At 41.1% G+C, this 13,546-nt stretch overlaps 1 protein-coding gene across 2 annotated transcripts in view; it reads left to right on the top strand.

Annotated features, from left to right (window-relative positions):
* Window positions 1-13,546, top strand: part of cntn1a (contactin 1a) — a 106,266-nt gene that overhangs the window by 64,595 nt on the left and 28,125 nt on the right. For both annotated transcript variants that reach the window (XM_034176099.1, XM_034176098.1), the window contains exons 14-15: window positions 5,245-5,406; window positions 8,162-8,311. In XM_034176099.1, the coding sequence (XP_034031990.1) occupies window positions 5,245-5,406; window positions 8,162-8,311 (312 nt within the window). The remainder of the gene's footprint in view (window positions 1-5,244; window positions 5,407-8,161; window positions 8,312-13,546) is intronic.

The raw sequence follows: 13,546 nt of genomic DNA, 5'->3' as shown, positions 1-13,546 counted from the left end.
CTGGTCATATTTCTTCAGATGTTTTATACCATTATTTACTGATTTGGTGCAATTTGAGCATAGCACAACTGGTAGTTCAGTGGTCTACAAGTTCTACAACCAATATGTAGACTTGTGTTTGATTCCTGGTCATGCTACCTGTATGTGTCCTTGGACAACAATTTCATTTGGATTATCCCATTTCACCCAGCAGTAAATGAGAATTAGCCATGAATGAGGAAGTAACCTCCAACAGACAGGCACCCTGGAAGTCGAGGAAGTCATTGGCTCTCATCCACTACACCCTGCGGAATGTGCTGATAAACAAAGGCACCAATGGACTTCAAGTCTGTTTTTGTATCTTCCGCAACAAGTATTCTGTTCATTGTCATCCATCCATCCATTTTGTGAACCTGGCTGTTCCAGTTCAGTGCCACGCTTTCATTCTTTCCTCAACTAATTTTCCAAAAAAGGTATTTCTCAAAAAACACAGCAATCAGGTCTTGGCCTCATCTCTATTTAAATTCTGGGTCTGTTAGTGAAGCTTAGGGCTATCGGCCAATGATCACCTTAGTATTTTCTGTGTTTTCCTGTGAATTTACTGCTGATGAATTATACCTTAGGTGCAGTTTCTCCGGGAGACTGATTCTGCTCCCTTTCTCTCTGTCTGAGGTGTGGATAGTGGGATGGCAACTGAAGACGGGGTGTCGGACTGACGGACTGCACACTGAAGTCTGCTTTTGGAATGGACACTGCCATGGGAACAGGCCCACTGATGGCATGAGGAATGCTGGATGACCCCTGCCTGTGGCATAACCGCCTGCATGGACTTCTGATCAAATAAATATTCTTTTGTTATTATGTCATGTTGTTTTGATTTCCTGTTTTCTGTTAATTCACTTTTGTAAAACTTTGTAAAAACCTTGTAACTGTTAGAATGGCCTTGGCAGTGAGTCACCACTCTGAGTCTGGTCTGCTTGAGGTTTCTTCTCGAGATTCAATCATCAAAGGTTAGGCAGTCTGAGGCTTGATTGCAAACAGTGTTTTATGTTGAAACCAACCTGTTATAATAATTGTAATAATTTAACACATTGGGCTCAGCGTTGTTGATTGATGTCTCTTGATGTGATATTGATGTGAGTTGTACAACCCCAATTCCAGTGTAGTTGGGACATTGTGTAAAATGTAAATAAAAACAGAATACAATGATTTGCAAATTATCTTCAACCTATATTCAATTGAATACACCACAAAGACAACATATTTAATGTTCAAACTGATAAACTTTTTTGTTTTTGTGCAAATATTTGCTTATTTTTAAATTGATGCCTGCAACACGTTTCTAAAAAGCTGGGACAGTGGTATGTTTACCACTGTGTTACATCACCTTTCCTTCTAACAACACTCAATGAGTGTTTGGGAACTGAGGACACTAATTGTTGAAGCTTTGTAGGTGGAATTCTTTCCTATTCTTGCTTGATGTCCGACTTCATTTGTTCAACAGTCCGGGGTCTCCGTTGTCATATTTTGTGCTTCATAAAGCGCCACACATTTTCAGTGGGCGACAGGTCTGGACTGCAGGTAGGCCATTCTAGTAGTCGCACTCTTTTACTACGAAGCCATGCTGTTGTAACACGTGCAGAATGTGGCTTGGCATTGTCTTGCTGAAATGAGCAGGGACGTCCCTGAAAAAGACGTTGCATGGATGGCAGCATGTGTTGCTCCAAAACTTGGATGTACCTTTCAGCACTGATGGTGCCATCACAGATGTGTAAGTTGTCCATACCATGGGCACTAACACACCCCCATACCATCACAGATGCTGGCTTTTGACCTTAGCGCTGGTAACAATCCGGATGGTCTTTCTCCTCTTTTGTCCGGCGGACACAACATCCATGTTTTCCAAAAACAATTTGAAATGTGGACTCATCAGACCACAGCACACTTTTCCACTTTGCATCTGTCCATGTCAAATGAGCTCGGGCTCAGAGAAGGTGGCGGCATTTCGGGATGTTGTTGATGTATGACTTTCGCTTTGCATGGCAGAATTTTCACTTGCACTTGTAGATGTAGCGACGGGCTGTGTTAACTGACAATGGTTTTCTGAAATGCACCTGAGCTCACGCAGTAAGATCCTTTACACAATGATGTCAGTTTTTAATGCAGTGCCGCCTGAGGGATCGAAGGTCACGGGCATTCAATGTTGGTTTTCGGCCTTGCCACTTACGTGTAGAAAGTTCTCCAGATTCTCTGAATTTTCTGATTATATTATGGACCGTAAATGGTGGAATCCCTAAATTCCTTGCAATTGAATATTGACAAACATTATTCTTAAACTGTGGGACTATTTTTTCACACAGTTGTTCACGAAGTGGTGCTCCTCGCCCCATCTTTGCTTGTGAACGGCTGAGCCTTTTGGGGATGCTCCTTTTATACCCAATCATGACACTCACAATTAGTGTCCTCAGTTCCCAAATGCTTATTGAGTGTTGTTAGAAGGAAGGGTGATGTAACACAGTGGTAAACATACCACTGTCCCAACTTTATTGAAACGTGTTGCAGGCATCCATTTGAAAATGAGCAAATATTTGCATAAAAACAATCAAATTTATCAGTTTGAACATTAACTATCTTGTCTTTGTGGTGTATTCAATTGAATATAGGTTGAAGAGGATTTGCAAATCATTATATTATGTTTTTATTTACATTTTACACAACTTCCCAACTTCATTGGAATTGGGGTTGTACAATATTTCCACTATTATGTTTATGTAAGTTAATCTGTAGATTTTTCACTGCTTTGCTTTCTTTCTAGCTGTTTAAAAGAGAGTGGCAGCTTGAGGGCCAGCCAGTTTGGATCAAATTCATGACTTGGAAAAACAAAATCTTGGCTGATTTCTGTCAAACCCTGACACAGTCTGGGTTTTCTATTAGGCTTTTTATAGTCTCAAAGCAAAATACAAAGGAGTGTGGGGACTAAGAGAAACACAGGATTCAAAAGCATTGAGGTTTATCTTATATACAAAAATATAAACGCAACACTTTTGGTTTTGCTCCCATTTTGTATGAGATTAACTCAAAGATCTAAAACTTTTTCCACATACACAATATCACCATTTCCCTCAAATATTGTTCACAAACCAGTCTAAATCTGTGATAGTGAGCACTTCTCCTTTGCTGAGATAATCCATCCCACCTCACAGGTGTGCCATATCAAGATGCTGATTAGACACCATGATTAGTGCACAGGTGTGCCTTAGACTGTCCACAATAAAAGGCCACTCTGAAAGGTGCAGTTTTATCACACAGCACAATGCCACAGATGTCGCAAGATTTGAGGGAGCGTGCAATTGGCATGCTGACAGCAGGAATGTCAACCAGAGCTGTTGCTCGTGTATTGAATGTTCATTTCTCTACCATAAGCCGTCTCCAAAGGCGTTTCAGAGAATTTGGCAGTACATCCAACCAGCCTCACAACCGCAGACCACGTGTAACCACACCAGCCCAGGACCTCCACATCCAGCATGTTCACCTCCAAGATCGTCTGAGACCAGCCACTCGGACAGCTGCTGAAACAATCGGTTTGCATAACTAAAGAATTTCTGCACAAACTGTCAGAAACTGTCTCAGGGAAGCTCATCTGCATGCTCGTCGTCCTCATCGGGGTCTCGACCTGACTCCAGTTCGTCGTCGTAACTGACTTGAGTGGGCAAATGCTCACATTCGCTGGCGTTTGGCACATTGGAGAGGTGTTCTCTTCACGGATGAATCCCGGTTCACACTGTTCAGGGCAGATGGCAGACAGTGTGTGTGGCGTCGTGTGGGTGAGCGGTTTTCTGATGTCAATGTTGTGGATCGAGTGGCCCATGGTGGCGGTGGGGTTATGGTATGGGCAGGCGTCTGTTATGGACGAAGAACACAGGTGCATTTTATTGATGGCATTTTGAATGCACAGAGATACCGTGACGAGATCCTGAGGCCCATTGTTGTGCCATCCAAGAACATCACCTTATGTTGCAGCAGGATAATGCACGGCCCCATGTTGCAAGGATCTGTACACAATTCTTGGAAGCTGAAAATGTCCCAGTTCTTGCATGGCCGGCATACTCACCGGACATGTCACCCATTGAGCATGTTTGGGATGCTCTGGACTGGCATATACTACAGCGTGTACCAGTTCCTGCCAATATCCAGCAACTTCGCACAGCCATTGAAGAGGAGTGGACCAACATTCCACAGGCCACAATTGACAACCTGATCAACTCTATGCGAAGGAGATGTGTTGCACTGCATGCGGCAAATGGTGGTCACACCAGATACTGACTGGGATCCCCCCCCCCCCCCAATAAAACAAAACTGCACCTTTCAGAGTGGCCTTTTATTGTGGACAGTCTAAGGCACACCTGTGCACTAATCATGGTGTCTAATCAGCATCTTGGTATGGCACACCTGTGAGGTGGGATGGATTATCTCAGCAAAGGAGAAGTGCTCACTATCACAGATTTAGACTGGTTTGTGAACAATATTTGAGGGAAATAGTGATATTGTGTATGTGGAAAAAGTTTTAGATCTTTGAGTTCATCTCAAACAAAATGGGAGCAAAACCAAAAGTGTTGCGTTTATATTTTTGTTGAGTGTATTTCACAGGGCTTATAGCTGTAATGCCTTAATCACCAGTCTTTGCTGACATCTTTTAAATAGTTGCCTAAAAAGAGGAAATGTGAGGGATTTGATGTGCTGTGTTTCCTAAACGCTGTACTTCTTGGAGACTGTTAAACTACTGCCAAAGATTCCCCATCGGGCTTGGATAAAAATAAAGCTTCTTCGCCTGCTTTATACTTTGTTTACTGAGTGTGTATACTCAGTATATGCCTGAAGGGCAAACACTTAAAAGTCTTACACTTTGTTCACTACTCGATCTAAGTATAAGTGCCTGATATAGATATATATATATATATATATATATATATACATGCAGTGGTGAGCACAGCGCTTTGATAATCGTTAATCTCTTCATTAGTGTATGTAATAATTCACTGTTGCTGAAGAAGGGAAACTATGAAAGGAAACTTAATTGTGACCAGGGATGGCAAAATGGAATGTGCAACTCATCACTCCTACACGTTGTAGTTTTAGTACTGCACTGTGATATGTTCATTCATTTTATACGCCTGAACTCAAGATCACCTTACAGTTGCAGTTGATTCTGTTCATTTCGTAGCACAGCTGTCTTGGCTTACCTATTCATGTTTATCTTCACCGCAGGTCCTCCCGGTCCCCCAGGTGGTGTACGGGTGATGAATAAAACTGACAAGACTGTAACATTACAGTGGAGCCGTGGTGCAGACAACCACAACCCCATCTCCAAGTATACCATCCAGTACAGAGACTCCTTTTCAGATGACATTTGGAAGAATGCCACTACATGTGAGAACTGCAGAAATAAACATCTCCACCTCAATGCAGCACTGGTATCACAGTGATGTGTAGGTCTGCTCTTCATGGTGTGTAATTGAATGCTAGGATGGGTAAAACACCATTGATGCCACAAACACTAAAAATATGAAAAGTCATGGGTACACTGACAAGTCTTGTTCTTTTGCTCTTTTACTTTCAGTTTTCACAACAGATTCAGATCACAATCCAGAAAATATGTAAAAAAAAAAAAAAAAAAACACAAAATTTTTTTTATACATAAATGGCATACTGGTGTCAAAACCCGTAGTTCACCAGGTGGCCACCATCAAGTTTCGGGGCTCAAGGACCATTATCCACGCATTACTTTATTAGCTATATTAGAGTTGGGTCCAATATTAAGCTCTGTTTCGTTCTACGATGAACCATTTCAAAGATAACTGATATGAAATTTGCAACATTTTTTTACACGCAATTAATTGATGTCAGTATTATCTGATCACTTCCTAAAACTAACGAGCTGAGGACAAAAGTTTGTATTCTATGCAACACTAATGTGATATGACTACATTTACTCAAAATTTAAGGATTTGTGTGAAACTTTTAAATTTTGTCACTTTGACTTTTGACCTTTGACCTTGAACCAATATTTCTGGTTGAAATCACATATAGAAAGAATACATGTCTCAAAGCATCCCAAAATATGTCTTAGTGTATATGAATCATGTGTTGGTGCCAAATCCCATAGTTCGAAATTTGGCCACCAGATGGCCACCATCGAATTTTGGGGCTTGGGAAACATTTTCTGTGAGCTACCTCTATAAATATATAAATTAGGGGTCGGTCCGAAATTGAGGTCCTTTTTGCTCTATCACGCAACGTTTATGAGATAATTTATTTTTCCAAAGTTTGTGAAATTTGACCCAAACCTATCAATGGTAAATATCATTTGAACCACTCCAAAAATCACAGACCTGTAGACCCCACTACTCTGCATGGTTTCACCAAATTTTAAGCCAGTCAGATGAAAAATACTCCAAATCTAAGGGCCCCTTCACTCATAGTACGAATATGTACAACTCATGTCGGAACAGCTCGTATGAGCGAACCACGAAAACATCGAGCCAACGGGCAGGCATGCATGATGCCACTGCGACGGTTTGTGGACATGGGAACACAGCGTGAGCAGATGCACGATGTGGTTACCCATCGCGCAGCTGCTATGAAGAAAAATAAATAAAAAATTTAAAAAAATACATGCTGCGATGGTTTCGTGCATGTGGCAACACAGCAGTGCACAGCTGCTGTGAAAATAAAAATTAAAATTACATGCCACCCATGGGATTCAACCCTGCACTTTCCAAAAGCTCGATTGCCAGTCAGAAATTTTACCACTGAGCTGCCATCGCTGTACTGTGAAAGATGCGGGAAAATGCCTGATATCATTAAGGACATGGACATATTTAAAAAAGTAAATAAAACCACACACCATATAAAAACACAACATTTTACTGTATCCCTCTTATCAAGTGGGCAATACAAGTATGATCCATCTGTTCCTCTGTAGATGACCCATGGTCACAGACGTACAGTCATGAAATGACATGAATGAGAAGCAGGGCGCTCTTATCATGTCCACATCTGCTGGCAGCGTGTCCAGCCGACCCTGCGCATGTGTCCTGCCCGAAATGCATGTCTTGTGGATGGCGTGCCGCAGGACAGACACCACGCCATGTAGAATAGAGCTCACGTGGGTGGCATGACATTCAGATCGCCCACTGCGTGTTATGATCTGATGGTCTGTTTCACCTGGGGTAGCCTCTCAATGTGCACGGCATGAGTGCGCTTGCTGCAGCCAATTGCAACAGCAGTATATGTTTTTATGTATGTCCACATGATGACAGCATGCATATACACGCGTGTCACAGTGGGCAGTTGTTAGTTCATGTCCATCCAAACACAGTACGTGTTCCCCAGCCATGACATCCAGAACCACAGATATCCACAGCCACTCCTGTGGGTGGACACACCCCCTATCAGTTTAGCACACACACTAACATGTCACTGTGTCTGTTTGCAAAGCCACACGCGTGGGGCACTTAGACAAAATTCACATCCAGCTCAACAGTGATTGTCTGCTGACTGTCGTCGTGTTAACAGTGCAAATGGCCACACATTTTCCTAAGCGTCATTTGAGCGGTGTTAGATGTTCGTGTCACCTAGAATTTGGCCGACACCTGCCGTGAGAGGGCTCAATGGGCTCTCACAGCGCACACTCTGCCTTTCACTTGCTGGTGTGCGCAAATAGTTGTAGCAACAGGTGTACGAGGCATTAGAGGCAGCTCCGATTTTACACGTATTGCATACGATTCCTGCTTCATGCGCACTTCGACCAAATTCGCACCATGTGTGAAAGGGCTCTAAGATTTTTCATGATTTCTGTATTTTTGACCACTGTCACTTGATGTTGACCATGACCATACCATGATGCGCTTCGACACAAAACATCACAGAATAAAGTGTGGTAGAAAAGATTATTGCAGCTATTCCCTGTTTTTCTAAAATGGGTGAACAAAATAACAATCAGACAGACAAACCTATAAAGAAACAAACCAACAGACACACCAACAGAGTCTTGACTTTGACAAGACTAACAAGAACAGATTCTAGAAATGTAAATTTATTGTAATGTTAAGCATATTTTTGTTAACTTGTGGTACAGCAGAAATTGTACGGTCCAGTGTTTTAAAATGCTGTGGTATTGTAGCCCCTGTAGATGTAGAAGGGAATGCAGAGATAGCCACAGTGGTGGATTTGTTTCCCTGGACGGAGTATGATTTCAGAGTGATTGCTACCAACACTTTGGGCACAGGAAAACCAAGCAGCGCATCACCAAAAGTCACCACCCTGGAAGCAGGTGAGACAATCTTGTCTTCTTGGCACATGCTGTCATATGAATGAAACATAGCATTAGTGGTACTTCAGGTCAATTTTCTTTTAAAATAAATAAATAAATAAATTTATTGTCATGCTGCCCTCACACTAGCATATTAGCTGAGAAATTTCACAACAAATTTCAACATTTTACATTTAATTTACTGTGATCTCCAGATTGATTTTACCCACCCAATAAACTGATATATTACATCATAGATTAATCAAGTTCAGTTTATGTGAATTTTCATTTAATACACAAATTTATGTAAAGGTCCAATTATAAGTTGTCTTGACACTGCTGACCATCAATACAGTGCCTCCAAAAAGTACACACACCCTTCAAATCTATCTATAAAGCAAGATGCGTATGTGTGTGTGTATGTGGCTCGCATATTTCTCTGACTGTTTGTCAGATCGGCCTGAGCTTTCGGATACTGCGCTAGTAAGCTCAGATGAAAAAAACAGTTTGGTGACCTTTGCCCTCTTGGATGACAGTGCAAGCTCTCTGTATCTTTCTAGAAGGATATATATATATATATGTGTGTGTGTGTGTGTTCCCTTAGGTTGAAAGTGTATGTCCGCGACCACACACACAGACATGGTCAGCCTTATGTACTTATGTTAAATGACTACCCACGCTCACTGGAGCCCTTATTTTCGCAGTTCACGTGGTACTCAGGTCAGGTAGCAAGCATCACACTTTATTTACTGTGTAGTAACAGTTGGCGAGGGTGCACTTTAATTACAATCCAAATAGGCGTTTTTTCAGTTAAATTGTACCTGCTGTGTACAGGATGCCAGAGCATTGCCGTGATATGACATCAAATCAAAATCAAATCAATTTTATTTATATAGTGCCAAATCACAACAAACAGTTGCCCCAAGGCACTTTATATTGTAAGGCAAGGCCATACAATAATTACGGAAAAACCCCAACGGTCAAAACGACCCCCTGTGAGCAAGCACTTGGTGACAGTGGGAAGGAAAAACTCCCTTTTAACAGGAAGAAACCTCCAGCAGAACCAGGCTCAGGGAGGGGCAGTCTTCTGCTGGGACTGGTTGGGGCTGAGGGAGAGAACCAGGAAAAAGACATGCTGTGGAGGGGAGCAGAGATCAATCACTAATGATTAAATGCTGAGTGGTGCATACAGAGCAAAAAGAGAAAGAAACACTCAGTGCATCATGGGAACCCCCCAGCAGTCTAAGTCTATAGCAGCATAACTAAGGGATGGTTCAGGGTCACCTGATCCAGCCCTAACTATAAGCTTTAGCAAAAAGGAACGTTTTAAGCCTAATCTTAAAAGTAGAGAGGGTGTCTGTCTCCCTGATCTGAATTGGGAGCTGGTTCCACAGGAGAGGAGCCTGAAAGCTGAAGGCTCTGCCTCCCATTCTACTCTTACAAAACCTAGGAACTACAAGTAAGCCTGCAGTCTGAGAGCGAAGCGCTCTATTGGGGTGATATGGTACTATGAGGTCCCTAAGATAAGATGGGACCTGATTATTCAAAATCTTATAAGTAAGAAGAATAATTTTAAATTCTATTCTAGAATTAACAGGAAGCCAATGAAGAGAGGCCAATATGGGTGAGATATGCTCTCTCCTTCTAGTCCCTGTCAGTACTCTAGCTGCAGCATTTTGAATTAACTGAAGGCTTTTCAGGGAACTTTTAGCACAACCTGATAATAATGAATTACAATAGTCCAGCCTAGAGGAAATAAATGCATGAATTAGTTTTTCAGCATCACTCTGAGACAAGACCTTTCTAATTTTAGAGATATTGCGCAAATGCAAAAAAGCAGTCCTACATATTTGTTTAATATGCGCATTGAATGACATATCCTGATCAAAAATGACTCCAAGATTTCTCACAGTATTACTAGAGGTCAGGGTAATGCCATCCAGAGTAAGGATCTGGTTAGACACCATGTTTCTAAGATTTGTGGGACCAAGTACAATAACTTCAGTTTTATCTGAGTTTAAAAGCAGGAAATTAGAGGTCATCCATGTCTTTATGTCTGTAAGACAATCCTGCAGTTTATCGAATTGGTGTGTGCCCTCTGGCTTCATGGATAGATAAAGCTGGGTATCATCTGCGTAACAATGAAAATTTAAGCAATGCCGTCTAATAATACTGCCTAAGGGAAACATGTATAAAGTGAATAAAATTGGTCCTAGCACAGGACCTTGTGGAACTCCATAATTAACCTTAGTCTGTGAAGAAGATTCCCCATTTACATGAACAAATTGTAATCTATTAGATAAATATGATTCAAACCACCGCAGCGCAGTGCCTTTAATACCTATGGCATGCTCTAATCTCTGTAATAAAATTTTATGGTCAACAGTATCAAAAGCAGCACTGAGGTCTAACAGAACAAGCACAGAGATGAGTCCACTGTCTGAGGCCATAAGAAGATCATTTGTAACCTTCACTAATGCTGTTTCTGTACTATGATGAATTCTAAAACCTGACGGAAACTCTTCAAATAGACCATTCCTGTGCAGATGATCAGTTAGCTGTTTTACAACTACCCTTTCAAGAATTTTTGAGAGAAAAGGAAGGTTGGAGATTGGCCTATAATTAGCTAAGATAGCTGGGTCAAGTGATGGCTTTTTAAGTAATGGTTTAATTACTGCCACCTTAAAAGCCTGTGGTACATAGCCAACTAATAAAGATAGATTGATCATATTTAAGATTGAAGCATTAATTAATGGTAGGGCTTCCTTGAGCAGCCTGGTAGGAATGGGGTCTAATAGACATGTTGATGGTTTGGAGGAATTAACTAATGAAAATAACTCAGACAGAAGAATCGGAGAGAAAGAGTCTAACCAAATACCGGCATCACTGAAAGCAGCCAAAGATAACGATATGTCTTTGGGATGGTTATGAGTAATTTTTTCTCTAATAGTTAAAATTTTATTAGCAAAGAAAGTCATGAAGTCATTACTAGTTAAAGTTAAAGGAATACTCGGCTCAATAGAGCTCTGACTCTTTGTCAGCCTGGCTACAGTGCTGAAAAGCAACCTGGGGTTCTTATTTTCTTCATTTAGTGATCAATCAATCAATTCAATCAATTTTTTTATATAGCGCCAAATCACAACAAACAGTTGCCCCAAGGCGCTTTATATTGTAAGGCAAGGCCATACAATAATTATGTAAAACCCCAACGGTCAAAACGACCCCCCTGTGAGCAAGCACTTGGCTACAGTGGGAAGGAAAAACTCCCTTTTAACAGGAAGAAACCTCCAGCAGAACCAGGCTCAGGGAGGGGCAGTCTTCTGCTGGGACTGGTTGGGGCTGAGGGAGAGAACCAGGAAAAAGACATGCTGTGGAGGGGAGCAGAGATCGATCACTAATGATTAAATGCAGAGTGGTGCATACAGAGCAAAAAGAGAAAGAAACAGTGCATCATGGGAACCCCCCAGCAGTCTACGTCTATAGCAGCATAACTAAGGGATGGTTCAGGGTCACCTGATCCAGCCCTAACTATAAGCTTTAGCAAAAAGGAAAGTTTTAAGCCTAATCTTAAAAGTAGAGAGGGTGTCTGTCTCCCTGATCTGAATTGGGAGCTGGTTCCACAGGAGAGGAGCCTGAAAGCTGAAGGCTCTGCCTCCCATTCTACTCTTACAAACCCTAGGAACTACAAGTAAGCCTGCAGTCTGAGAGCGAAGCGCTCTATTGGGGTGATATGGTACTACGAGGTCCCTAAGATAAGATGGGACCTGATTATTCAAAACCTTATAAGTAAGAAGAATAATTTTAAATTCTATTCTAGAATTAACAGGAAGCCAATGAAGAGAGGCCAATATGGGTGAGATATGCTCTCTCCTTCTAGTCCCCGTCAGTACTCTAGCTGCAGCATTTTGAATTAACTGAAGGCTTTTTAGGGAACTTTTAGGACAACCTGATAATAATGAATTACAATAGTCCAGCCTAGAGGAAATAAATGCATGAATTATTTTTTCAGCATCACTCTGAGACAAGACCTTTCTGATTTTAAAGATATTGCGTAAATGCAAAAAAGCAGTCCTACATATTTGTTTAATATGCGCTTTGAATGACATATCCTGATCAAAAATGACTCCAAGATTTCTCACAGTATTACTAGAGGTCAGGGTAATGCCATCCAGAGTAAGGATCTGGTTAGACACCATGTTTCTAAGATTTGTGGGGCCAAGTACAATAACTTCAGTTTTATCTGAGTTTAAAAGCAGGAAATTAGAGGTCATCCATGTCTTTATGTCTGTAAGACAATCCTGCAGTTTAGCTAAATTGGTGTGTGTCCTCTGGCTTCATGGATAGATAAAGCTGGGTATCATCTGCGTAACAATGAAAATTTAAGCAATACCGTCTAATAATACTGCCTAAGGGAAGCATGTATAAAGTGAATAAAATTGGTCCTAGCACAGAACCTTGTGGAACTCCATAATTAACTTTAGTCTGTGAAGAAGATTCCCCATTTACATGAACAAATTGTAATCTATTAGACAAATATGATTCAAACCACCGCAGCGCAGTGCCTTTAATACCTATGGCATGCTCTAATCTCTGTAATAAAATTTTATGGTCAACAGTATCAAAAGCAGCACTGAGGTCTAACAGAACAAGCACAGAGATGAGTCCACTGTCCGAGGCCATAAGAAGATCATTTGTAACCTTCACTAATGCTGTTTCTGTACTATGATGAATTCTAAAACCTGACTGAAACTCTTCAAATAGACCATTCCTCTGCAGATGATCAGTTAGCTGTTTTACAACTACCCTTTCAAGAATTTTTGAGAGAAAAGGAAGGTTGGAGATTGGCCTATAATTAGCTAAGATAGCTGGGTCAAGTGATGGCTTTTAAGTAATGGTTTAATTACTGCCACCTTAAAAGCCTGTGGTACATAGCCAACTAACAAAGATAGATTGATCATATTTAAGATCGAAGCATTAAATAATGGTAGGGCTTCCTTGAGCAGCCTGGTAGGAATGGGGTCTAATAAACATGTTGATGGTTTGGATGAAGTAACTAATGAAAATAACTCAGACAGAACAATCGGAGAGAAAGAGTCTAACCAAATACCGGCATCACTGAAAGCAGCCAAAGATAACGATACGTCTTTGGGATGGTTATGAGTAATTTTTCTCTAATAGTTAAAATTTTGTTAGCAAAGAAAGTCATGAAGTCATTACTAGTTAAAGTTAATGGAATACTCAGCTCAATAGAGCTCT

Source organism: Thalassophryne amazonica, chromosome 8 (genome assembly GCF_902500255.1).
Source record: "Thalassophryne amazonica chromosome 8, fThaAma1.1, whole genome shotgun sequence".
NCBI classification, from domain to species: Eukaryota; Metazoa; Chordata; class Actinopteri; order Batrachoidiformes; family Batrachoididae; genus Thalassophryne; species Thalassophryne amazonica.
Note: the sequence above shows the minus strand (reverse complement) of the source record. Positions and strands in the feature narration are given on the sequence as shown.